At 45.0% G+C, this 24,654-nt stretch overlaps 1 protein-coding gene across 2 annotated transcripts in view; it reads left to right on the top strand.

Annotated features, from left to right (window-relative positions):
• The window catches only part of CDK18 (cyclin dependent kinase 18), a 613,826-nt gene that overhangs the window by 268,445 nt on the left and 320,727 nt on the right, over positions 1-24,654 (top strand). For both annotated transcript variants that reach the window (XM_078644609.1, XM_078644608.1), the window contains one exon: positions 12,764-12,925. In XM_078644609.1, coding sequence (XP_078500735.1) covers positions 12,802-12,925 — 124 coding nt within the window. In that variant the 5' untranslated portion in view covers positions 12,764-12,801. The remainder of the gene's footprint in view (positions 1-12,763; positions 12,926-24,654) is intronic.

Genomic DNA, 24,654 nt, shown 5'->3' with positions numbered 1-24,654 from the left:
GGTCATGTATATATTAAAAATCGACTATTTTTCCAAACCTAGTGTGGGACCTTTTTGGGTGGTGTTTTAAGTTTTACACAAATACTTAACACATTGCCTCTAAGTTTAGGCTGACTGCTCTGTGCCGCCAAGCTATCACAGGGTGAATACAGGTTAATTTAGGGTTTGCCTGCCTTTTACCCTGACTAGGATTGTGACTGTTGCTTGACCAGGGCTCATACTCAAAGCAACCAACAACCCAATTTTTTACACACATTTAATTGAGTCGAAAGGAGGAAAACTAAAAAGATGGAAATTGACAACATCATGAACAATACAGATTTGTTTTATAGAAAATTATGTGTACTATTGTTGATGCATGCACACCAAAATGCAACTGGAGTTTCTGGATTGCTCAATGGGAAATCATTTCCAAAAGGATGACGTAGTAATCAGGGCCACTGATTCTTAAAGCGTTTTTATATGTGCAAGCCTGTGTTACTCTTGCAAATTCACAAGTAAGACACACCCAAGTCTGAATTGAAACGCTTGGACTATTCACAAAATATGCTTTGTGAATCATGCCTGGCAATTCACGAAAATACACCAGTTACACATAAGTATATTTAAATGTTCACAGAGAAAGCTTTGTAAATTAGGGCTGTTATGGAAAAGCGTAGAGCACAGGCCCTGTGATCGAAACGTCCTGCGGCCTATTTAATTATATTTATTTTATTAACACAAGCTCACTCTTGTCAGCAGAAATGCAGTGTTTTTTCTTGATATTTAAGATGCAGGTCCCAGTGTAGGACAAGGAGAAGGCTCATTAATGAAAGCATAGCCTTTGTTAAAAAAAAGTCCCATGAACAATGAATAAGGCGTTGACGTGTCCAACTTCATGAAGCGCAAGCAAAATCAAGTTAATCAACACATTCTGTACAAGTAGTGCAATAATCATGAGTGAGTTCTCGTCCGGTCTTCTATTTAACATGTTATTTGCTCCGGTAAGCCTTCCTTGAACCAACACGTGCTTCGTCGTATTGGGAAGTATCCCTACGACTTTGTCAGGACTAGTAATACTGAGAAGCTTCAGCGATCAGACCCAGTGGTATAGATTTCCAAAAGCAGCTCAGCTGGATTAGTTGTACTGGCAGCTACATCCACTGCCAGTGTCCCCCATCTCCGGCACGGGTCTGCAGTCATGCCTGGAACATTGACGGGAGTGCTTCTTAACTGGAAGTCATTGCAAAGAAGTGAGAAGTGGTGATATTGTGTCACGTCATGTTCGATGCAAACCGCCAAAGTTTGACCCTCTGCTCGTATTGGTGAATCCAACTTGTGAAGGTGTGTTATCATAGCTGGTAAGGAGGGTGTTGTCCTGGGCGCTGGAGGAGGGGGAGAGTATTGCCGGGTAGAGGCATGAAGAGGATTTAGCGGAAATTAGATTGTGTTTAGCAGCAGTGAAGAAAGAAATAGATAGATACATAACCAATTTTCCTGGTGATCTTGTATGAGTCATTGTAGCCTAGCTCTGTGGTCAAATAGTCTGCCTAACTCCATCACTAGGTGCCATGTTTATTAATATATGGTTGCAAAATACTTGCCATAATTTCCAACCAGTATTTTTGCAATTAGTAAAGGTTTTTAAGAACTGACCTATGGACTAGTCAGTTGGTTATAAAAAATCTGAATTGTAGTAGGTTGGAATCTGACCTACTGCATGCATATTAATGAGGTAGGCCCAGGGGCGTAAACAGGCACACGCAGCCCCCGCAGTGCGGGGGGGCCTCTAGCTCCAAGGGACCCCCTCGGCCAGAGAGCTCCTAATTGAGCCCGGAGGGGGCCCCTCTAAGTACCGTGCAGGGAGGCCCCCTCACTTTTCGTTACGCCAGTGGGTAGGCCGAAAATTCAGATGCACTAAGCTTCATTTCCATCACAAGGTTGCTGGCCTGCTGGGCAGTAAGCGGTTCCTGGAGGGAGTGCTGCGGGGCGGTGAGGCGGGGCGGGGCGGGGTTGCAAACTCCTGCATACTGCAGATCGAAGTTAAGTAAAGAAATCAAGAAATAAAACAATTTAATTGCGCGCGCTGCAACGCATTTGGGGTCAGCAGATCACTGTTGGAAATTACTATCTTTGTGTGGTGTATGCTAAGATTTTTCCCTTGATCGTTTTTGCTGGCTGTAGAACTCTGTGCATTGTACCCCTGCTAACCAGAGCTAGGGTGCCTGTGCACCCCCTTTCATCATGATAAAATTGGCATACCCTTAACTGGCATATTTAACTTACTTGTAAGGGCCAGATGTATGACAATTTTTAGTTGTCGCAAACAGAGATTAGGGCGGCTTGCGACCGCTAAAATGTCTTTTGTAATGTACTAACCCTATTTTGCGAGTCGGTAACCTATCACCAGCTCACAAAATAGGGTTTGCGAGTCGATATTAGGAAGGGGCGTACCAAGGGAGTCCATTCCTAATAGTGAGTCGCAGGGGGATGTACAATTTGTTTTGCGATCGGAACGCGGTTGCAAAAAACAATCACAGTTTACCATCTACTTCAAATAGGTGGTAAGCCAATCGCAAACAGGAGGGGTCCCCTTTGTGAATGGTAGAATTTTGTTTTTTGTAAGTGCAGGCCTACCCTTAAAAAATGAAACAGAAACACTTCATATTTCTTTTGAAACACATCCTGTTTTCCTTCAAGGAAAATGGGCTGTATTTTAAAAAGAAAGTTACTTTATTTAAAAGGAGACACAGACATGGCGGTCTGCAGTCCCCAGCAGACCACCATCCCTGTGTTATTTCCCATTTCCAATAGGTCGCAAATTGCAACCTGCCTCATTAATATTGATGAGGCAGGTCAATTACAACCCCATTGGGAATCACTAATGTGTCTGAGACACTTTAGTACATTTCATTTTGCGAGTCTCTAATTGTGAGTCGCCAAAAATTGCAATTAGAGACTTGCAAAATGAAAAGTTTGTACATCTGGCCTTAAGTCCCTAGTATATGGTACAAAGGTATACCCAGGAAATGCAAGTTAAATTTTACACGTGGAGTGCAGCACCCATTATGCTATTCACTACAATGACAATTGACATATGAATGCAAGCCTGACACATGTAGCCTAACTGTGCAGATTTAAACTGCAAATTAACTTGAAACATAACCACCTTTGACAGGCCTAAACCTTCCTTTCATATGTTAATAACTCACCCCTCAATATGTCTTACTCCCCATAAGGCAGGGGGCATGGTATTAAAAAGTGAGCCATGTAAACGTTTAATGTTCAACATGTCCCGATGGTGAAAAGACCTAAAAGCTATTTTGACTGTATCAGGGTGGCTGTTCCATAGGAAAACACTAGGATACAATATTACATTTAATATTGCTATCTCTGGCTAGACAACAGCTATAGTTTTTTAGAGTTCTTAAACTACTTATTATGAGCTCAATTCACTATTGAAGTTGGATTTGTAATAAATGTTTTAGAAAAAGTACTTTCTGAAAGTTACTTCTTTCCTATCTATAGCCTCTGGAGGCCCATTTTCATGAGCACAAGCTGTCACCTGGCAGCTGAATAGCCCCCTCAATGAGTTATGAATCTGTTACCAGAGCTGAGATAAAGGCCTTGGGTGTGGGAAGGTGTTCTGTTCTTTTGACAGGATGACCATCTGGCTGAAGCCAGGTACTAAATTAACTTCAAAGAGGACTACCCTGTCACAGGAAATGTTAGCTAACAACACCTGGGAAGGGATCTCTGTCCCGCCCCCCCCCCCCCAGCCAGGCTTCAATCCTGGTGGGAAAAGAGCTGCCCCCAGATCTGGTTTAGAGTGAGTATCCATTCGCTGGTGCCAGCTCTCTGCTGGGCACACAGGCTCTGCCCTGGAGGAGAAACATTTCCCCATCTTGAATTTAGGCAGAGAGGACACTGTGGGATTATTTGCAGTTGGGTACTCAGGAAGTGCTGCAAAACTGGGTATTGTTGCCCCTGGGAAATCTTACCCTATTAGTTAGGGATGGACCAGGAGTCACCCATCAACAGGCTGGTTCCAGGTATGAATGTGGCACCCACACTACCCTTCACAGAACACTTTCAGGAGTTGTGAAAGAACAGAAGAAGAATGGATCTCTTGTCTGTGACCAGAGAAGAGACTGGACTTGCTCTCCCTCTGGCATCCAGGAAGAAGAATTGGACTCCAAGGGTCATAAGACATCCCTCCTGTTCAAGCTACAGGGTCACATCAATGTACAAGGGGCCTTGTCTGCAATGGCCCATCTGACCATTTCCAACTGGACCTGCTCTGGACCCTGCTGCTGGCTTTTCCTGGAGTAAGTCTTGACCCCCAAGTGCTGTCCTCAGGGTCCTGCACGCTTGGCCATTGTCAAAGTGTACCCCTTCTAACAAATTCTGAAACCTGGGACCTGAAAACTATTTGACCCCAAAGGCCTCCGAAGGACCAGGACTAATCTGGCAAGTTGATCCGATGAAGGCGTGTTGCTGCTGGGCAAAAAGATGTAGGTATCTCCTGCTTGGAGCTTTTCCACAGCAGCAAATTCAATTCAGTGTGACCCCACAGAGAAGGTATTATGTCCCATGGAGCCCTGTTCGGCTACAGCCTGCAGTCTTACCAAGTTGGAAGTATTCAAGCTGTCAAAAACTTACTAAGTTTGAAAGTGGAAATTGTCACCTGGTGAAGGTGTGAAAATTATCTGGCCGGCAAAAGATCTTCCTTGGGCTCAAAGTTCAAATGTCAATGGCTTGAAGCTTTACCACCAATAGTCAACAGCTGCACCGAGACCTCAGCCAGCGACTTTCCAACAACAAGGAGCCCTCTTCAGCGACAGCCTGCAGTCTTGCTTCTTTGCGAATGTTTGTAATTCATGGCAGAAAATAAGTCATTAGGCAAAACATCTGACTGTGCCAAACCTGATTTCTGTGTCTGACCCGCTCTCCATCGCAGTTGTGCCTAGGCACTGGTCAAGTGCAACCAGATGACTGTTGTTGCCACTTTACTCTTTTTGGTGATATTTTCACATTTACATTTTTAAAATTCATAACTTTGCTTCCCCCATTGGATTTTTGTCATTTTGTTTGTTAAAATATATTCTGATGTTTCTAAATTGGTTTTCGATTTTTGTGTGTGTTGTGTTTTGACTTTATTACTGTTTTTGTACCGCAGAAATACTTTACCCATTCCCTCTAACATAAACGTGTCTGCTGTGTACCATAACTACCAGGGGGGTTCAGCTCATATTAATTTAGTGACTTTAAGGGTTCCCCTGACAAGGGTTGTGGTAACCACTCGAGGTTTGTCCTCTCCCCAGTCAGCTAATACCCCATCTTCTTACAACCATCATGCCTGTGATTGCTGTTTAATAAATGCAAATGCAGCTTATTTTCCCACAAGGGAAACTGGATGCATTTAAAATAAAAAATGAGAAGTGTTACAAACATCTTTATGAGTAGACAGTGGTCCCATACACCACTCTACTAAAAAAGGTTTCTTTTAACATTCACAAATGTGAAGGAGTGCCTTACGGGCTCCTTACCATTTGCAACGGGTTATCAGGGCATTTGTGTAGTCAGTATAATATAAATATTTAGCCTGGGCGTAGTTCGCAGAGTTCCGCTCCACAAAATGTATAAAAAACCTCAGCCGCGCTACTCGGAGCTCCTCGAGCAGCGGAGTGCGTCAGATAAATGCCGCTCGTGGTGATTTTCAGTGCCATGTGCTTGTCCACATTGTGCAATCATCGCGAACGGCACCATGCACAGCGCAAGTGGGCGCTGCTTCCTTTCTGCCGCTCGAGTAGATTTTAACTCGAGCAGCAGCTTTCTCAACGCGAACAGACGGTTTCTCAATGCGAGTGGGCACAAGTACAAGTGACCACCCGCAATGAGAAATCTGACCGACCGCGTTGAAAAATCTCGGCGGGAGGTGGAATTTCCTCGCTCACCAACTTGGCGTTGACAAAACATGAGCGAGGCAAAAAATTTCTTTGGGGAACTCCACGAGCTCCGCATTACACGGAGTGCAGAAAACTCTGCAAACTCCGCGAGCGGAGCGGAGTTCACCGCCCAGACTGGATTTCTGTTGCAGAAGATTAATACATATAATAAGAAATTGGTATTTGGAAGGGATGTTAAATGAGTTTTATACATTTGAGAAAGGGTTTTAGTATTCACAAATCCTCTGATTCTGTAAATCAGAGGGTCTGCAAATGCTAAAACTCTTTGTAAAGCTTGCCCGAAATTTTAGACATTAAGGGGCAGATTTATGAAGGCCTTGCGCCGCCGGTGCGTCATTTTTAACATGGGAAAAAGTGACGCACCGGCGGCGCAAGGCCTTCATAAATCTGCCCCTAAGTCTACACATATTGCTATCTTGCGCTACAGCCCCATTCAGTGGCCATTTCAGATAGTACAAGGAAAATATTTCTTTTTCATAATATATATGGTTTGTTTAATGAGTGTTCCATTAGAATGTGTCAACCTCAACTATAATTGTATATTTTCTCACATATACGGTTCTAAACATTTATGCAGTGTCTCATTTCTTTTCTACAAGTTATCTTTAGTGGGCCACTCGTTGCTTTGGAAGTTGCAATGCATTCTTTTGACTGTATACACGAAATAGAATATGGTCCTTTTATTGTCATTTCAGAACAGTAATAACCCCTAACTTGTGCTTTTTGTGTCAAGTTCCAAGATACTTCTGAAACTTGCCCTGTTACTCATGATCTTCTTATCACCGCCGCTAGGGAGAATAGATTGCTTCTTGTTCTCATGAAATCGGACACATAGTAGGTCAATCCAATGTGTCAGTGTCACGTGCTGGGGCAGAGAATGGTTTAGATTATGAGGTATGAAATTATAGTTCTGCCAGACAATTGGGAAAAATTCAAAAATGTTCAGTTTTATGAAATAACGAACTCTTCTGTGTTTGAAGGGCACTTTACCAACAAACAATTTGCTTTTTTTCTCATCCGAACTACTAGTAGAGACGTTTCGCTTATTTTCCTGATTAAAAGAGAACAACAAAAATGTATTGTGTGGGCCTTTTTTAACAAAAACTTACATAGTCTCCCCTTTTGTTAAAGGTCTTATGTGTTCTCCTATTGCTCATTTAAGTCTCCAGTTAGTGAGTGCCCATGTATAGCATTCTACAATTGCATGGTGTCATATATCCACAATATATAGGAGCTATTGATTGTAGGAAGGTGGAATCCGACTGCACGGTTACCCCCACTTTTTGCCTGGTGTTTTGATGGTTTTTGACTTAGTTTGGCTGGGATCCTACTATCCAGGGCCCCAGCCTATCTGTTTCCCTCTCTAAATTGATTGCATGTACATTAGGTACACTTCAGATTGGGTTACCCTTGTGAGTCCCTATTATATGGTACCTTAGGTACGAAGGGCGTAGGTACCCCAGAGGCCTACCAGGGGCTGAAGCATGTATTATGCCACCCCTGGGAAGCCTTCCAAAATGGCACCACAGATCTGCTACTGCAGCCTGGGTAAGGTGGTACATGTACCCCTTACTTAGATATAGTATATCTATATCTACCTATATATCAGACACATATAAACCTATAGGTCACTCCTATGGCAGGCCTTGACAATCCTGAAGGCAGAGTGCTTGGTTTTGTGTGAGAGGGTGCCCTAGCATGAGCTGAGCCCTTCTGCAGCTTTTAAAATCCTTTCCTTATAGCTGTTCTGTGATATGGCCATACCATATACTCTTAAGTGCATTATAATCCCCACGGTTAATGCTAACTTTGGTTTGGCTTTATCAAAACATGTTGTGTTTGGTGTCAAACACTATGGAATTCTACCCCCCACCACTTCTGGCGGTGGGGGTAGCATTCCACCATTCTAGAGGGAGAAGACATGGACAAACTTACTTTCCCGGTAATAGTTTAAAAGAGCCTCAGCATCACAAAATGGATGCTGCTGTCACAGACACAAGTCTGACCTCCTGCTGCTGGACAAACTCCAGCAGGGGAGGCCCGGACAATAGGTTTTCTGTCCAGGGAGGTGCCAGCACCTCCCCAGACAGGGTTTTGTGTATTGGGGCAGGGTGGGTTGCATTCAGTGAGTGCTTTTCAGACAGTGCCTGGGGCACACAAGGTGTCCCCGTGCATGTCCCAGTTCAAACCGGTTGCTGGGGCACTCAGCCCCAGCTCTGGTGTGAAACTGGACAAAGGGGAAGGGGTGTAACCACCCCCTCCCCAGGCCCCCCATAGGTGGGACCCTAGAGTTAGTCCAACCCCTAAACTTAGTATAAGTATAGGAACCCAGTCCCTAGGACTTTAGATTACCCTGGACGAAACTCTGAAACATAAATCTTGGACTTTCGACATTCCATATCGACTGGAAGATGGAAGAAATCTCCCTTGGGGCCAGTCTGCATTTTTGAGGCTCCAGCCGGATCCCGAAGAATCTGCGACACATGACATGGACTTCCAGACATCTCCGAGGCTGATACGAGTCCCCAGTGAAGCTGAGACCCGTAGGTATCACAAGAGACATGGGACCGGAACTCCTGGACATCCTGCACATTTGCTAGTGCCTCAACTTCCCAAGCTTTTCGGAAGTTGTGCATTGGGCTATTTCCTGAGCATTGAAGATTGTGGGCCTACACTTCATGAGTGTTCCTTGGGCCTGCTCTCAGCATTTCTGCTTGAGGCTCCTTTGCGATCCCTAGTCTGTCAACTGGTGGGTCCCCAGGAAAGACAATCCTTTGTTTCTTGGGCTTTCCTGGTTGCTCCAGACATGCCCTGACTCCCCTTCAAAGGGTGAATCCCTCAGACCTTGCTGGTCTGCACCGAAGCCAATCTTGTCATATAACATGGGTTGCTGTTGCCAAGGTTTGTTGGGTCCAATCTGGATACCGACACTGCAGCACTCGACATCCGATGTGGGACAGCTTGAATCCATCTCCTGGTTGTCATTGACACCTCCTGGTCCTCGTGGCTGAAGAGTCAAGCTTCACCTACATCACCGTAAAGCACCCGACATCGGCTGGCATCTTCTTGTCGCCATCCTGGTCACTGGCTAGTGACCCAGACTCTGTCCCCTCTGCATTCAGGTTCTTCAGATCTCCGATCCACCCTTGGATCCATCCGGACCCTTTTATCCTGGTCGTCTGCAGCACTTCTTTGCAGCTCTCCATTGGAAACGGCAAAGAAACCCGACACGAAAACACACCTATGCACCCGGCTTCCCTGGGTGAGGTAATACAAGTACTTCAGTGCTCCCTTGGGTCTTGACTCTCGAAGTGTCCAGTACTGAAGGGGTTCCACCGTAGTCCACTCCTAAGTGTCCCTAATCTTTAACTTTGTTACTTTAACTTTGGCCATAGAAGTAAATGGTGATTCGCGGCTGTGTTTAGACACTGCACGCATCCCCTGTGAGTCTCCTGCATCCCTACCTTGGGTGGTTCCTGGTTGCATACATACACAAAGGAGCACAGAGGGAAATTAGAACCCTGGTCGCCCTCCACTCAAAAAGTCTTTTCAACATCAATGATCAGGTCCTTCTAGGCCTTTATATTTTTTTCAAAACATCTACATCTTATCAGACTTATTCTTTTATTTTATCTCCCCGCGCTTAAATGTTGTTAGGGGTAGAGAGTACACTTTTTAAAGGCCGAATTTTAAATAAATACCACCATCCCACTATGACAGTCAACAAAAATAAACAACAGTGACTTTACTGTGCCTAAAAAAGTGTGAAAAGGCGGGATGACCCCTCACGGGCGCACCACCATCGGGGTATCTGGTTGGTACTCACCAGAGTTGCCCTGTTCTCATCATCGGCGGTCATCAAACCTCAAAAGAAAGTGTCCAAACACAAATGTAATGTAAGTGCAATCGAGTGCAGTGAAAAAAAGGAGAAGAAAAGAAAACCAAAAATAAAGTGTGTTATAAAGTTAGGAATGCACGTAACTAATCACTTTATTCTTTAAACTTTGTGCAGCCTAACTCGTTAAAAGAGGAAGAGGAATAGGTTGCTAATCATACAGCCCAAACCCACAAGCCAACATGTTTCATTGCCTATTTACCATTTGAGGCAATTTCATCAGGGCGTATATTCTCTTGCCACTGCATCAATGCTGGACACAACATTAAACGAGACCTTTCTGAGCCATGGTGTCTCCTACCGGCTGCAAGGGTTAGTTAAAAAACGAGACATGACCCCTCCTGTTAGCCATCCTCCGTATCCCTTCACACTCGGTAAGGTATACGTGACACTCCTTGTATCATGTACATGAGACAAGGAGTGTCATGTATACCTTAAGTGTCCCTAATCTTTAACTTTGTAACTTTAACTTTTGCCATAGAAGTCAATGGTGATTCACAGCTGTTTTCAGACACTGCACGCATCCTCTGTGGGTCTCCTGCGTCCCTACCTTGGGTGGTTCCTGGTTGCATACATACACAAAGGAGCACAGAGGGAAAATAGAACCCTGGTCGCCCTCCACTCAAAAAGTCTTTTCAACATCAATGACCAGGTCCTTCTAGGCCTTTATAATTTTTTCAAAACATGTACATCTTATCAGACTTATTCTTTTATTTTATCTCCCCGCGCTTAAATGTTGTTAGGGGTAGAGAGTACACTTTTTAAAGGCCGAATTTAAAAAAAATACCACCATCCCACTATGACAGTCAACGAAAATAAACAACAGTGACTTTACTGTGCCTAAAAAAGTGTGAAAAGGCGGGATGACCCCTCACGGGCGCACCACCATCGGGGTATCTGGTTGGTACTCACCAGAGTTGCCCTGTTCTCATCATCGGCGGTCATCAAACCTCAAAAGAAAGTGTCCAAACACAAATGTAATGTAAGTGCAATCGAGTGCAGTGAAAAAAAGGAGAAGAAAAGAAAACCAAAAAATAGTGTGTTATAAAGTTCGGAATGCACAGTAAAGTCACTGGTGGTATTTTTTTAAAATTCGGCCTTTAAAAAGTGTACTCTCTACCCCTAACAACATTTAAGCGCGGGGAGCTAAAATAAAAGAATAAGTCTGATAAGATGTACATTTAAAAAAAAAATATATAAAGGCCTGGTCATTGATGTTGAAAAGTGGTTCCTGGTTGCCCCAGCGGTTCTACAGGCCCTAGGCCTAACTTCTATCCCTCACGTGATTCTTATACCACTTACTTAGTATATGGGTTGTGAGGCCCCTAGGGCAAAACGTATACTGTGCTAATTTACTGTGTGCTATTTAAGTTCTTGTATTGTACTTTTACCTCTAGCCTCATAAAGAGACTAGAGGGGAGTGTTTTAGAATAAATACATATATTTTATATATATACTTGGTGTGGTGCTATTACATTTGATCAATCAAGAGCTTATAGACTGGTAAAACAAGCTGCTTTACATTCCTTCAAGACTTAGCCTGAAGGCTGCTCTCCACAACTACCATTAAAATCGCTATCTGAGAATCGCAAAACGCTATGTATGTAGGATTTGCAAAGAATTTTTGGAATCCTACATATTCCTTTATTGGGAATCTCAAATTGCAATTCTCAATTAAGGAATACCTACCATTCATTCCTATGGGCCTAGAGGCCCAAAGGAATGAATGGAAAGACATTCTCAATTTGCGATTCGCAATTAGAGAATCACAAATTGAGAATGCAATTTTAAGGGTGCCAGGGTGTCAAAAGGACACCCTGTTGCACCCCTGAAATGTGCAAGTGTGAGTCACATGACACTTTGAAAAAGGCAAAAAAATGAACTTTTCTAAGAAATCGCAAATTACCACCAACTTGAAGTAGGTGGTAATTTACGATTCCTTACGGCCAAATCACACTTTTATTGTGCTACTTACATTGCATTTAAGGAATCGCAATTTGTGATTCCTTAAATGCAATTGAAAAGTAGGGAATCGCAAAATTTGCGATTCCTTATTTTGCTTGGGGTGTTTTCTGTCATACATTGGCCACTGCTGATTTGCGATCGCAAAATCGCCTTCATACATATGGCCCTAAAAACTTACATCACCTTATCTTCACTCGTAAGTGGACTAAACTCAAATTTGTGGAAGATCTGACTCCAGTAGAAAATAATTCTCAAGTGAAAATATTCATTTTTTTTTTGTTTATTTTCACCAGAGATTTTGGAGGTTTTAGTCAAATGCAATAAACTGCATAAATCCCTGATGGTGAAATTGACTACTGTCAGAAATGTTTCAAGCGTTTGTCTTTTTGGATTTGTGCCCAATGATTTTTGTTACTCAAAATTAGTTTTCATTTGAAACTGTTGGAAGAAATAAATCTTGTTTCACATCTGCAAGGCTGAAGGCAGAACTCAGACAACAAAGCAAGGCCAAATTTGAAATGTTTTATAGTCTTGTAATCTAAATGTTGCGGTTGAATCATTTCACAAGAATTGTCAGCATTTCCATTGTGCTGCCCGCATATGTTCCCTTCATTTCTGTCACATCTAGTCACCTGGATTATCATGTTGAACATCCCAGCATCACTGAAAAGTGGCCTGCAGCCACCATTTGTCTATCTCTTAATATATATCCCATCTGCCAAAATGGAAGTCAGGACTTAAGTTATAATTGAGGGTATCAGCACTGACTATGGTTTTACAGCTGACACAAAAATGTAAAAATATTGGTGATATGCACATCTAGTTTGCAAAATGTCCATCGCTGTCTTCTATCTTTCTACCTCTGATACACCTACCAACCATAAGCCGAGATAGATTAGCCATGACCAGCCTAGAACCATATTGACTGTCTTGGTCTCTTGTGTTTTTTCCACAGGCCTTCACTACTTATTTCTTAAGATCGGCAAATAAGAAATGAACAAGATGAAAAATTTTACGCGACGTTTTTCGCTGTCTGTGCCCAGGACGGAGACCATTGAGGAGTCACTGGCAGAGTTCACTGAGCAATTCAACCAACTGAACAACAGGAGGAATGAAGGTAAAGTCCTAATTCTCTGTGGCCAGCCACATTCCTTTCTTCCTCAACCGTAACAAAACTCAAGGATAGCCCATGCAGTTAGAAATGAAACTGCAACCAATTAAAGACAGAGGTAAACACAGACGCATGTGCACACTGCACAGACAGACCAAGAGGTTTCCCCACACATACATGTAAACATAGGTAGTTGCTCTTTTCCACTCACACACAAACATGCAGTTGCACACACACACACACACACACACACAGAAACAGAGACACATTTACCACAACACAAGCATGTACAATGCCTTGCTCTCTCTCCTATACACACAGTCACACACACACACACACACACACAAATAGACACAACAAACACACACAGAAGCACCACTAGAACAAAACATAGAACACAAAACCAAGCAGACACACACACACACATACACAGCGCCCCACCCGAGTGATTTGTGCCTGCTGTTAGAAGGCAGCTCAGAATGAAGAGGTTGATTTCCGTGCTCTGCTAGCAGTTGCTGTCTACCACCGAGGATAAATTGGCAATTATCTTGGAAATAGAGAATGACATGAAATGGAAGATCTAATGAGGGGCTTCATTAGAGCCTGCCGCACTGACTACTGGGAGTGCGAGTAAAGAGGGGGTGGCGGCAGAAAATAAAAGAATTAACATCCCAAACCACGCAAATATTCTGAGCCCATCAGCAGTGGTCAGGAGGGTCCGCTGGGGCCAGGCACAGCCTCCGATAATGAGATCTGCTCATTAGCGGGAGAAACTCACAACAAGAGTTCTGGAAAGAAATCTTTTCAATATTATGAGCAGCCGGAAATGGAGCTCAGCACAGTGAGAGCTCCGGCTCCCCTGCCGGAAACAGATGCTGCTCTTTGATGGCTTCCAAGCCAAGCAGTGCCAGTGAAGGAGCCGCCTGGCTAGGTTTGCTGCCTGAGTGAATGTTGGATGTTAATCGTAAGCTTCTCATTTTCAGCCTCTTTTGTAGTGGTATTGAGGCATCATTCTAGGTGCTTTCCCGGAGTTTTCCTCAGCTGGAATCTGAACCAGATCATGCACTAGAAAGACGAGGGATCATTGGAAAGGGCTTTGAAAACGTCACAGTGCCAATATCAGCAATACTCCCCATCTCCCCCACAGCCATATCCTGGAGAAATAAACAGACAAGACACATTATTTGTGGAGAAAATTGCTGCAGGTTTATTTGCATAACAAATATGCCAACATGGTGGGTTATCTTACGGGCGATCCCAGGGCAGGCAGCCCCTCGCCGCCTGCCCACTTGATGAGCCACATTACGCCATGTCCATAGCCAATCGGTGTTTGCCAGATTTGGGGGAGGGGATAACCCCTACCACCGGTGGACCGCCAGTCCATGCCATTGCTCACACCCCCAGAAGGGGGCGAAGCTTTCCAGGCAACCCCTGGTTGCTCAGGTTCACAACCACCCGTAGGACTAACGCGGCGCCGTTGCTCCTCCAAGGTCCAACGTGAGAACCTCCTTGTGGATATTTGGCCTTTGCACTCTTGTTCTGCTCCTGCAGAAGGTACCCCTCTGCACCTTACAGCCTATTGATCGCCCTGTAACTCTGCCACAGCACTGGGTATGGCCACAGTCACAGCCAGGGCCCCCCACCAAGATAGGCATCATTACCTACACTTTGCTGATTCCAAGGCCTCCCCCAGATGACGCAAGAACATGTCCCTTCCAACTCTGGATAGTTGTACCCATTTTCATCAAAACACCCTATGGACTTTGCATGCAGCAAACCATGTCTGATGAAGCCAAATCCCCTTTGCTCAGTAAATTTACGCTGGGCACTGTTAACTCTCCTACGAGAGGCTTCTACGGCCCCTTGCCACTCTAAACGTGGGGCTGTCTCAGACTACTATAACTCACCTTCCCCCAATTGGTTGCTTAACTTTCACATGGAGATCAGCAGTGCCTTCCTACCCATGAAAGTCAAATCATTGCCTCCCAGGTGTATGACCAGAATGTAAGGGGAGGGGATAACCCCCACAGTCTATGCTGTAGCTTCTTAAAGTAAAGCGATGCAAGGTTGCTAAACATAAAGGTAGAGCACTGCACACCCTTCTATACAACTAACCAAGCTAGCTCATCATAAACCACCATAACACTGCACCCCACCAAACATCCTGTGTGACCGGTCATGCCTGATAAACCAAACCCCCACTGTTCAGAGAATCTGTGCATGGTACTGTTGACTCTCCTGCGTGAGCATTCCCCGGCAACCCCTGACCTGGCCCCTCGCCATACTCACCGTGGGGTTATCTCTGCCCATGATAACACCCATGCCCACAATTGGTTGCTTGAATTACACCAGGTGGGTGTCATTTCTGGCCCAAGTGCCCTACTATCTCGGAATGTTAAATCATTGCCTCCAATTTGTAGGACCCCAATGTTGGGTGGGGAGACCCTCCCCCTGGACTGCCGCAGACAGCTGTTCCAGCTCATGCCTGGGACTCCCAACCCCGCTATCTCAGTATTGTGCCGCAGCTTCTATAGCAAAAAACACAGTTGATGGACAGAATGTAGAACAATGTCATACATTCACCCCAGTACAAGGATCTGGGCCTAAATCCATCGTTTTTTTGCACTCCACACCACCCTGGGTTAGACACTGGCTATATGCAAATCAGCTCTGACCCTGTGCCTCATGGGAACAGTCCAGTCCGAACTACCAAGCCATGTCTTTCCCAGACCGGAATCAAGCATCCAAGGACCGGTTTCTGGCTATCAGCCTTCATTCAGCCTGGATAGCTTGACTCCAGTGGTGTGGAGAGCCTGGGACTCACGTCTGAGCATACCCAGCCCACTCGGGGTGAAAATTGCAAAAAACACAGTTGATGGACATCATCCCCTTTTGTATCGCTTTGTTCGCCCTAAGTGTAGCAGGGTATGCTCAGACGTGAGTCCCTTGTTCACTTGGCCACTGGATTCAAGATAGCCTGGCTGATGAGGATTATGAATTGCGATTCTCCTATTAACATGACCAGAGAATCTGGATTTCATTAAAGACACGGAGGCTGACATTATGCATTATCCTTCAATAGCAACTCACACAGCCGCACTACATCATAAAGGATAAAGTTCTAGAGTTAACAACACTGAACAAAGGATGTATCCAGGAGATGATCTGCCTCTTTTAAAAGAATCGCAGCAGGAAAGAACTTCAAAACCAAGAGATCCGGGTAACAGGAAAGAACTTCATAGGCTGAGAGATCCAGGTAGCTTGAAAACATCATGGAAGAAACTTCAGCAAGTCAAAGGCCAGCCGGTTAAACGGAATTGCCTGAAAGAAAGAAAATATTAAGAACAAGAGCCTAAAGAGCTAACTCATCACATAGGCATGATATTAGATTAGAAGCAATTGGAGTAATCAATAAGATCATGAACAATATATCAAAAGATGTAAAAGTTCATAAAAGACATCTCAAAAGTTGTAAAAGGGAGGAGGGAGGGATAATGTCAGCCTCCGTGTCTTTAATGAAATCCAGATTCTCTGGTCATGTTAATAGGAGAATCGCAATTTCATTACAAGACCGGAGGCTACATTATGCATGTTCGTAGCCCCGAAGGACAACCTCAGACATATGCTCGATAGGCTTGCAGTAATGACGAGCAAAGGTATTAGCATTTGACCAGTCAGCAGCTTTCAGGATATCATCCAACTTACCACCTGACCAGAAGGATTTACTGGCCATAGCTCCTCTAATAGAATGTGCTTGAAACTTAGAGAGGTCTATACCAGCGAGATTCATGGTAGATTTAACCCATCTAGCTATGGAGGTGGAAGAAACAGGATTAAAAGGTTTCACAAAAGAAATTAAAAGTTGATTTGCTCCATTAGGGCGTAGGAGAGACATCCTAGCGTCATATTCTTTCATACAAGCAACCACACAAAGTTTAGGCAAACTGTCAAAACAAGGATAAAAGATAAAATCTGACATGGTTTTAGTTCTAAGTAATTCAAACTTGACACCAAACATATCATAACATCTATTTGAAATGTCTAAGCTTCTAATGTCAGATACTCTCCTACAGGAGATTAAACATAAGAGTGTGGCGAGTTTAAAGGAGAGAAACTTCCTATTAAGGGAAGAGTTATCTGGCCAAGAACAAAAAAGGTCTAAAATACACTTGACATCCCAAAGGGTCTTGTATTTAGGTCTAGGGGGTCTTTTTAATCTAATACTCTTAAGGACCCTACAAATGATAGGATTTTTACCTACCGATTTACCGTTGATAGGAGAGTGACCAGCAGAGATTGCGGATCTAAAGATATTAATAGAGCGATAGGAAAGGCCTCTGTCAAATTGTTCGACCAGAAAATTAACGATATTCACGACAGGAGTCTCCACGGGATCCAGACTCCTTTCCAGGCACCAATGAAACCATTTCTTCCAATTGTTGTTATATCTAAGGTGTGTTCCAGGTGCCCAGGATTCTCCGAGAAGAGAGAGAGCTGTCGACGAAAGTCCAGACAGCTCGTTAGATTGCCTGACACTTTCCAGGCAAGAAGGTTCAAATTCCCCTCGACAATAAGGTGATGGTCTTCCCCGTCTGCGTTTGAGACCAGGCCTGGAGAGGCTGGGATCAGAAAGGGAATGTCGCATGCTAGTTCCAGGGCTGTCGGGAACCAAGCTTGGGACGGCCAAAAGGGAGCTATTAGGATCAGGGGGCATTGATCCGATCTGACTTTCTTAAGGACCCTCTGAATCATGGCGAAAGGAGGAAAGGCATAACCCAGGAAGTGAGACCAAGGTTGGAGAAATGCGTTCACAGCAAGAGCGCCCGGGTCTGGCATCCAACTGAAGTAGTTGGGAAGTTGAAAGATAAGTCTGCTGGCAAATAAATCCACGTCTATGGGACCCCAAAAGTGGAAGAGGGAATTGAAGATGTTCACATTGAGTTTCCAATCCGAGAAGTCTATAAGGAATCTTGAATTCCAGTCTGCAGAAATGTTCGATTTCCCGGGAAGATACTCCGCCCTGAGGGAAATGTTGTGTTCCAGACAGAACATCCAAAGTTTCCTGGCAAGTTTGGAAAGATCTGCAGATCTCGTCCCTCCAAGGCGATTGATATAGGCCACAGCGGAAATGTTGTCCATTTTCAGAACAACGGACCTCCCTTGGATGGAGTGTTTGAAGCTCATAAGGGCGTATAAACCGGCCGTCAACTCCAGAAAATGTATGTGTTGAGAAGATTCCGATAGGGTCCAGACCCCACCGGTGTTCTGGTCTTCCAAACGAGCACCCCAGCCATGAAGGCTGGCATCTGATTCTAGGACAAAATCCGGGGATGAGCCGAAGATAGCTTTGCCGTTCCAGGCGTCTAAGTTCTCCAGCCACCAAAAGAGCTCTGCTCTCGCATCTGGATCCAGAGAAACAAGGTCCCCATACCACAGACCTGAATTGAGGGCTTTTCTTTTTATTCTCTGAAGTGCGCAATAGTTCAGAGGGCCGGGAAAAATAGCCTGGATGGAAGAAGAAAGGAGCCCAAGAAGTCTGGCTAGTTCGCGGAGAGTTAAAGACTCTTGTTTCAAGACAGACCTGATCTCTTTCCGGATCTTGGCAATCTTCTTGGCAGGAAGAAGGAGAAGGCATTTCAAGGTGTCTAGGGTGTAGCCGAGGAATTCTATAATTCTGCAGGAAGAGAGGAGGGATTTCTCTTTGTTGATGATGAATCCTAGGCTCTCTAATAAGTTCATGGATGTTTCTAGATCTCTTAGGAGGTCTGAATGGGATTGGGACATGATAAGGCTATCGTCCAGGTAAATGATGAGGCGGATACCTCTTTCTCTTAGGATTGTAACGACACACTTCATGATCTTGGTAAAACACCAAGGGGCAGAAGAGAGGCCGAAGGGAAGAGCTTGGAACTGATAAAGACGTTCTCTCCAAGTAAATTGAAGGAAAGGTTGATGTTCCTTGTACATAGGGATGGTGAAGTAGGCGTCTTTCAGGTCTAACTTGACCATTCAGTCTCCTTCGAGAAGGAGATCCCTCAGGAGGTGGATACCCTCCATTTTGAAGTGGTGATAAACTAGAAATTAGTTGACTTCTCGAAGGTTTATTACAGGTCTCCAACCTTTGTCCTTTTTCTGAACAAGAAACAGTGTGCTTATGAACCTTGCATCGGACCAGGGAACCTCCACAATTGCGTCTTTTTTGAGCATGGAAATGATTTCTTCCTCCACGATCATTTGTTGATCTTCCGGAAGGACAAAGGGTTGGGGTAAGCGTGATTGGAAGGGAATCTGAAAGAAGTCTATCTTGAAGCCCATAACGGTTTCTAAAACCCATGGATCTTGGGTAATTGAATCCCAAACATGATAAAACTGTTTTAGTCTGCCCCCCACTATGGGAGGGATAGAAGAAGGAGGAGTAGTACTTACTTGTAGAGTTGGAGGTGTTGGGAGTACCTCGACCTCTTGAACCACGGTTTCTCGGACCTCTTCCTCTCTGGGGAAAGAAGGGTTGTCTAGGGGGGTAGAAGCCCCTTCCTGTTCCTCTGAAGGATGAATAGGGTCGTTGGTTGCCTCGGCCGGAAGAGCGACCCCTTCTACCGGCCTGGCCAAAAAGGTTGGTGTTGAATACCTGTCTCAGGTTATTTTGAGCTCTATCAAGGGCAGTAAAGGTGGATACGTATTTACCAATTTCCTTGATTATGTCCTCTCCGAAAAGAAGGCCTTTGGGGTTCTGGGAGGGTTCTTTCTCCGCCATGTCACCTAATTTTGGGTTGATTTTGTTTAAAATGGACCTCCTCCGTTCAACGTTCAAGCTTGAGTTAGCGCTGCCAAGGAGAACGATGGCCCTTTGGCTCCATCCTCGAATGAGATCAACATTCAAGGGGGTAGAGGAGAGATGGGATTGTTCGGCCATATCTAGGATTCTAACAAGGGGACCCAAGACGTCTAAGAGGCGGTCTTGGCAGCCTTTAAGGGCTCTCTCCAATCCTTTTCTGGGGTCTCGCCCTAATTTAAATAGGAATTTGATAAGATTTGGATCCTGGTTAGGGGTTTGACAGACCCTCTCATCAATGGTAGGTCTGGGGGATTCAGACCTCATTGTATTTCTAGTGTTTCTATCCAAAAGGTTTCTCAACCAGCGTGTGAAAAATTTGGAAACATGATCCTGTGGGAACCATTTTGAACTGTTAGGGTGAGAGATGTTTAGGGGAGAAAACATCTCCTCTCCAATAGGGTTTAAAATAATATTTTTTGAGGTAGGTTCCGGATCAGATTGGGGGTTAAGATCATGTTGGACCTCATCCAGGTCAAAGACGAATTCGTCTGAAAGGTCTTTGGAGGAGTTGTCATCAAAAGAGGACGAAGAGGAGTCAAGACCAATATTCTTATTTTTTTGGTTAGCACTATTCCAAAGTGTGTCGCGAGGGACACCGTACATATTTGTACCGCCATGGGCACCGGTCAAGGGAGTGTCCCGAGGGACATCAGGTTCAAGTGGGGCGCGGTGGCCTCCCATCCAAAGCGAGGTGCTAGGACCTCCTGTACTATGAAAGGCGCTAGGGCCTGTAGTGCTTTCGCAATGTTTGGTCTTTTTGGGTCTCTTACCGTGTAGGGGAGGATCCTGAGGATCACACGGTCTTTTAGAGAGCATGACTTCTTTGAGAGAGGATATCATACATGACTTAATTTCCTGTTGAAGGAATTTTTTAAAAGAATCGTCAATGGGGGCAGGTGAGCTAGCAGTGGCGTCATCAGAATCCATGTCAGACATGGTGTAGTAAGAGCTCAGAAAAAGATACTAAAAGGTAAGGAAATAAACTTCTCCTCTCCTTTTTTTTTTTTTTTGGGTGATTATTATAATATATATATATTTTATTTTTTTTGGGAGTCTAAAACCACTACTTTTTTTTATTTTTATATATAAGGCAAGGGTGGGTGGGTTATAGAATTCCAACTAGGCTAAAGGGGTAAGGAAGGTAGGGGTGATACTACTGTATTTATAGAGGAACCAGAGCTATTTGAGTCCTTATTTAAAATAAGTGATTGGATGTTTGTTTATGGTGATAAAGGGGTTCATTTATGGCAAAAACGATGTTTTGTAGTAATATAGGCTCAAAGCGCAATGAAAGAGTGTCTCCGGCGGCTGATGCAGAGCAACTGACAAAATTGCCGAGGAGTGCTCGAGCTCAGCCGCCGGAGAGAGGAAAGTCGCTTAAGAGAGGAGGCACGCAACGCGGGTGTTGCTAACGTGCTTTCCTCTAAAGCGGCGTTTACTTTGAGGAATCGAAAAGCGAGAAAATCGCTGTAAGGAAGGAGGGGCCGAAGCGGGAGAAAATCGCCGTGAGTAGGAGCGGCGGACAGTGAGGAAACTGCTGCGCGATCGCGCAGGGGGAAAGGTTCGTTGGGAAATGAAGGACGACCGAAAATTGGAAGTCCATGGGAGGGGGGTGGGAGTGGGAGTAAGGAAACCAGAGCCACCACCGGGAGAGAGGCGAGGAAGTGGAAAGAAACCTCTAAAAGGAAAGGAGTAAGTAAGGCATCACATTCAGATTGAAACATATCGAAATCGACATTTTATCATCGTATTGGCAATAAAAAGCATGGAATTATCATTAAATGAGAGATATAAGCATATATCAGCCTTAAGACATATAGAATTATCATAAAAAACTTGAAATATAATGCAAAATTATTGAAAGTAAGGAGAGAAAGGAAGTAGTGACTTATCTGCTGGCGAGCCGCTTTTAAAAGAGGCAGATCATCTCCTGGATACATCCTTTGTTCAGTGTTGTTAACTCTAGAACTTTATCCTTTATGATGTAGTGCGGCTGTGTGAGTTGCTATTAAAGGATAATGCATAATGTAGCCTCCGGTCTTGTAATGAAATCCGAAACCGGTCCCAGTATGTTTGTTTCCGGTCCAGGGAAGACATGGCTTGGCAGTTCGGGCTGGACTGTTCCCATGAGGCACAGGGTCAGACTGATTTGCATATAGCCATGTCTGAACTGGGCTGGCTGAGTGAACTAAAGAATGGTGATGGATTAAACCCAGATCAGTTGACTGGGGGTGAGTGATTTGTTCAAACGCTCCGCCCATCATCCCCTTTTGTATCGCTTTGTTCGCCCTAAGTGTGGCAGGGTATGCTCAGACGTGAGTCCCTTGTTCACTTGGCCACTGGATTAAAGATAGCCTGGCTGATGAGGATTATGAATCCGAAACCGGTCCCAGGATGTTTGTTTCCGGTCCAGGGAAGACATGGCTTGGCAGTTCGGGCTGGACTGTTCCCATGAGGCACAGGGTCAGACTGATTTGCATATAGCCATGTCTGAACTGGGGTGGCTGAGTGAACTAAAGAATGGTGATTGATTAAACCCAGATCAGTTGACTGGGGGTGTGTTTGATTTGTTATTTTATTTTATTTATTTTATTTAGAAGTTTTCTATAGCGCTAACAAGACCCGAAGGTATCAGAGCGCTTCACAGTAGTGGGCATGAAAAAGAGAACAACATGAAACAAACCAAATAAAAGCAATCAGCGACAGACAATTTGGAAAGAAGAAAAGTTCGGACAGCAGGGCTTCTCAGTACTGGATTCAACAATACCGCATGGATTCTGAGACGTTTGCAGCTCCAAGTTATCCATAACCAAGGGAGCGGATCAGGCACAAGGATTTAAGTTGGCTCTTGAATTCTGCATAGGACGGTAGAGTTCTGATGTGCGGGGGGATGGCGTTCCATATTTTGGGGGCATTTCCTGAGAAAGAGCAGTCCGCAGTTCTCTTCCTTCTGGTTTTTGGTAGGATGAGCAGCAGGGAATTGGAGCTTCTCAAATTTCTGGCTTGGCCTGCTTTTTTGAGCTTGTTAGCCAGGTATTCCGGTTTGCCGGTGTGGAGGGCCTTGTGGGTTAGGCAGGCCGTTCTGAAGGTACTTCGCATTTCCACAGGGAGCCATTCGAGTTCTTTGAGAGCCGGGGAGATGGGATCATATTTTTTGCAGCCTGTGATCATTCTTGCTGCCGCGTGAAGTGTTGTTTTTGTTCAAATGCTCCGTCCATCATCCCCTTTTGTATAGCTTCTATAGCAAGCAGGCCCAGCGCATGCCTGGGCCTCCCACCCCACATAACTCAGTGGTGGAAAAACCCCATGCCTTCAGTTTCTGAATTCTGCCCATCGTGCCACTCACAGGACGCACGGACGGCCCTTCACCCAGGCTATGCATCCTGGCAAAGTAAAGAAATGCTATGTTTCTAACACTCTTCATTGAGTACTGCACTCCATATTATACAACTACTCCAGCTTGCACCTTGTTGTACAATAACACTGCACCCCCTCAAACATCTGGTGCCTAACAGGGTGCCTTGGGAATACTATAAGTTCACAAAGCTCTTTGAACCTCCTGTCCTCTGCCCGTTTAGCAAGCACCCTCAGCTGTTTCCCGTAGGGGCTCCCGTTAGTATAGTATACCTTTGTAACCATCCTCCGCAAAGTACGCGCCTGCCCAGCTACTGGTGCGTCTAAACAAAAGGCCTTAGGGCATGCCTGTCATGTTAACAATATGAGTGGTGCGGCAACATTACGTCGGAATCTAACGTGCAGTTTCATGTCCTGCTGCAGCCCCCATTTATGTGATTCCCCTGTACACCTCTGCCTAATGTGCATGACCGGACCTAGTCCAGATTCCTTGGCGGCCTGCCTGTGAATAATACACCAGTCCCAACTGGACGTACTGCTGCTGGCGCCCAGCACCCAGATGGTAGTGTCGCTGGGATGCAAGAGGGGAAACATAGATAGCTTTACTACATTTGTCAGCAAGAGTCCTCAGATAACTATACCCGCACCTTAAGGGCCCTTCCCCCTATAAGGGCGACCACTCCTACACCCCCTGGCTGGACCACCTATGGGGCAGGCAGTCTCATAGCCATAGGTGGAGCGTTCTGAGGTACCCACTGGTTTTTCTGAGGGACATTCCCGTCAGCTATATACCAAGTTTGCCCTTCCCACGAATAACTGATATAACTGTATGGTACCAATGTTGCGTCATAGTCCAGTACCCTTAGGGAATTTTCTTTGGTGTATCACCAAGTCATTCCCTGCGCATTTGAGAATCTGAAAATTCTTGAGTAACTAAATGCTTTTTACGAAGATAGTTTGATAAACCCAACAGGTTCTGATCCTGTGACCCTGAGGTTAAAACCACCACCACCCGCATCCGGTGACCCAATCCAGGTTTTCTTTTGCCCTGACCCCTCCTATGCCCTTAGAAATCACCATAAAACCTGCAAGTGGCCATGTGGCAGGCACCCCGGTGGGACCTGCCCATCCTTTTTTAACCTACATATCCTAGCAGCAAAGCATCACTCACTGCTGCAAATGTCTTGGTGCATCTGTTAATGAAGTCGCACCTCTCCACAAACTCCCCTTATTGTGAGTCTTAATGCACTTGGAGGGCTGGGGAAGTCTGTGGCTGTCCTCTTGTTAAAGTAAGAGTTGACCCCTACTTCCACCTAACCTGATCACCAGTCATCACACCCTGCCAGGCATACCTCCAGAGCCCTTTGTCTCAACGATGCACGGGGGAGGGGAGCCCCCACCCTACAGATTGCCTCGCCGGACCAAAAAAGAAGCCTTGAACCCCGCAGGGGAGGACCGGGCACAAGAAAGGAGTTTTCTCCGCCTCTCCTCCTTCCCACACCCCGGGCCTAACATGGAGCCCCGCTGAGCAACCAAGGTTGGGACC

The sequence above is a fragment of the Lissotriton helveticus genome, chromosome 5_1 (genome assembly GCF_964261635.1).
Source record: "Lissotriton helveticus chromosome 5_1, aLisHel1.1, whole genome shotgun sequence".
Classification (NCBI taxonomy): Eukaryota; Metazoa; Chordata; class Amphibia; order Caudata; family Salamandridae; genus Lissotriton; species Lissotriton helveticus.
This window is presented reverse-complemented; position numbering and strand designations above follow the sequence as displayed.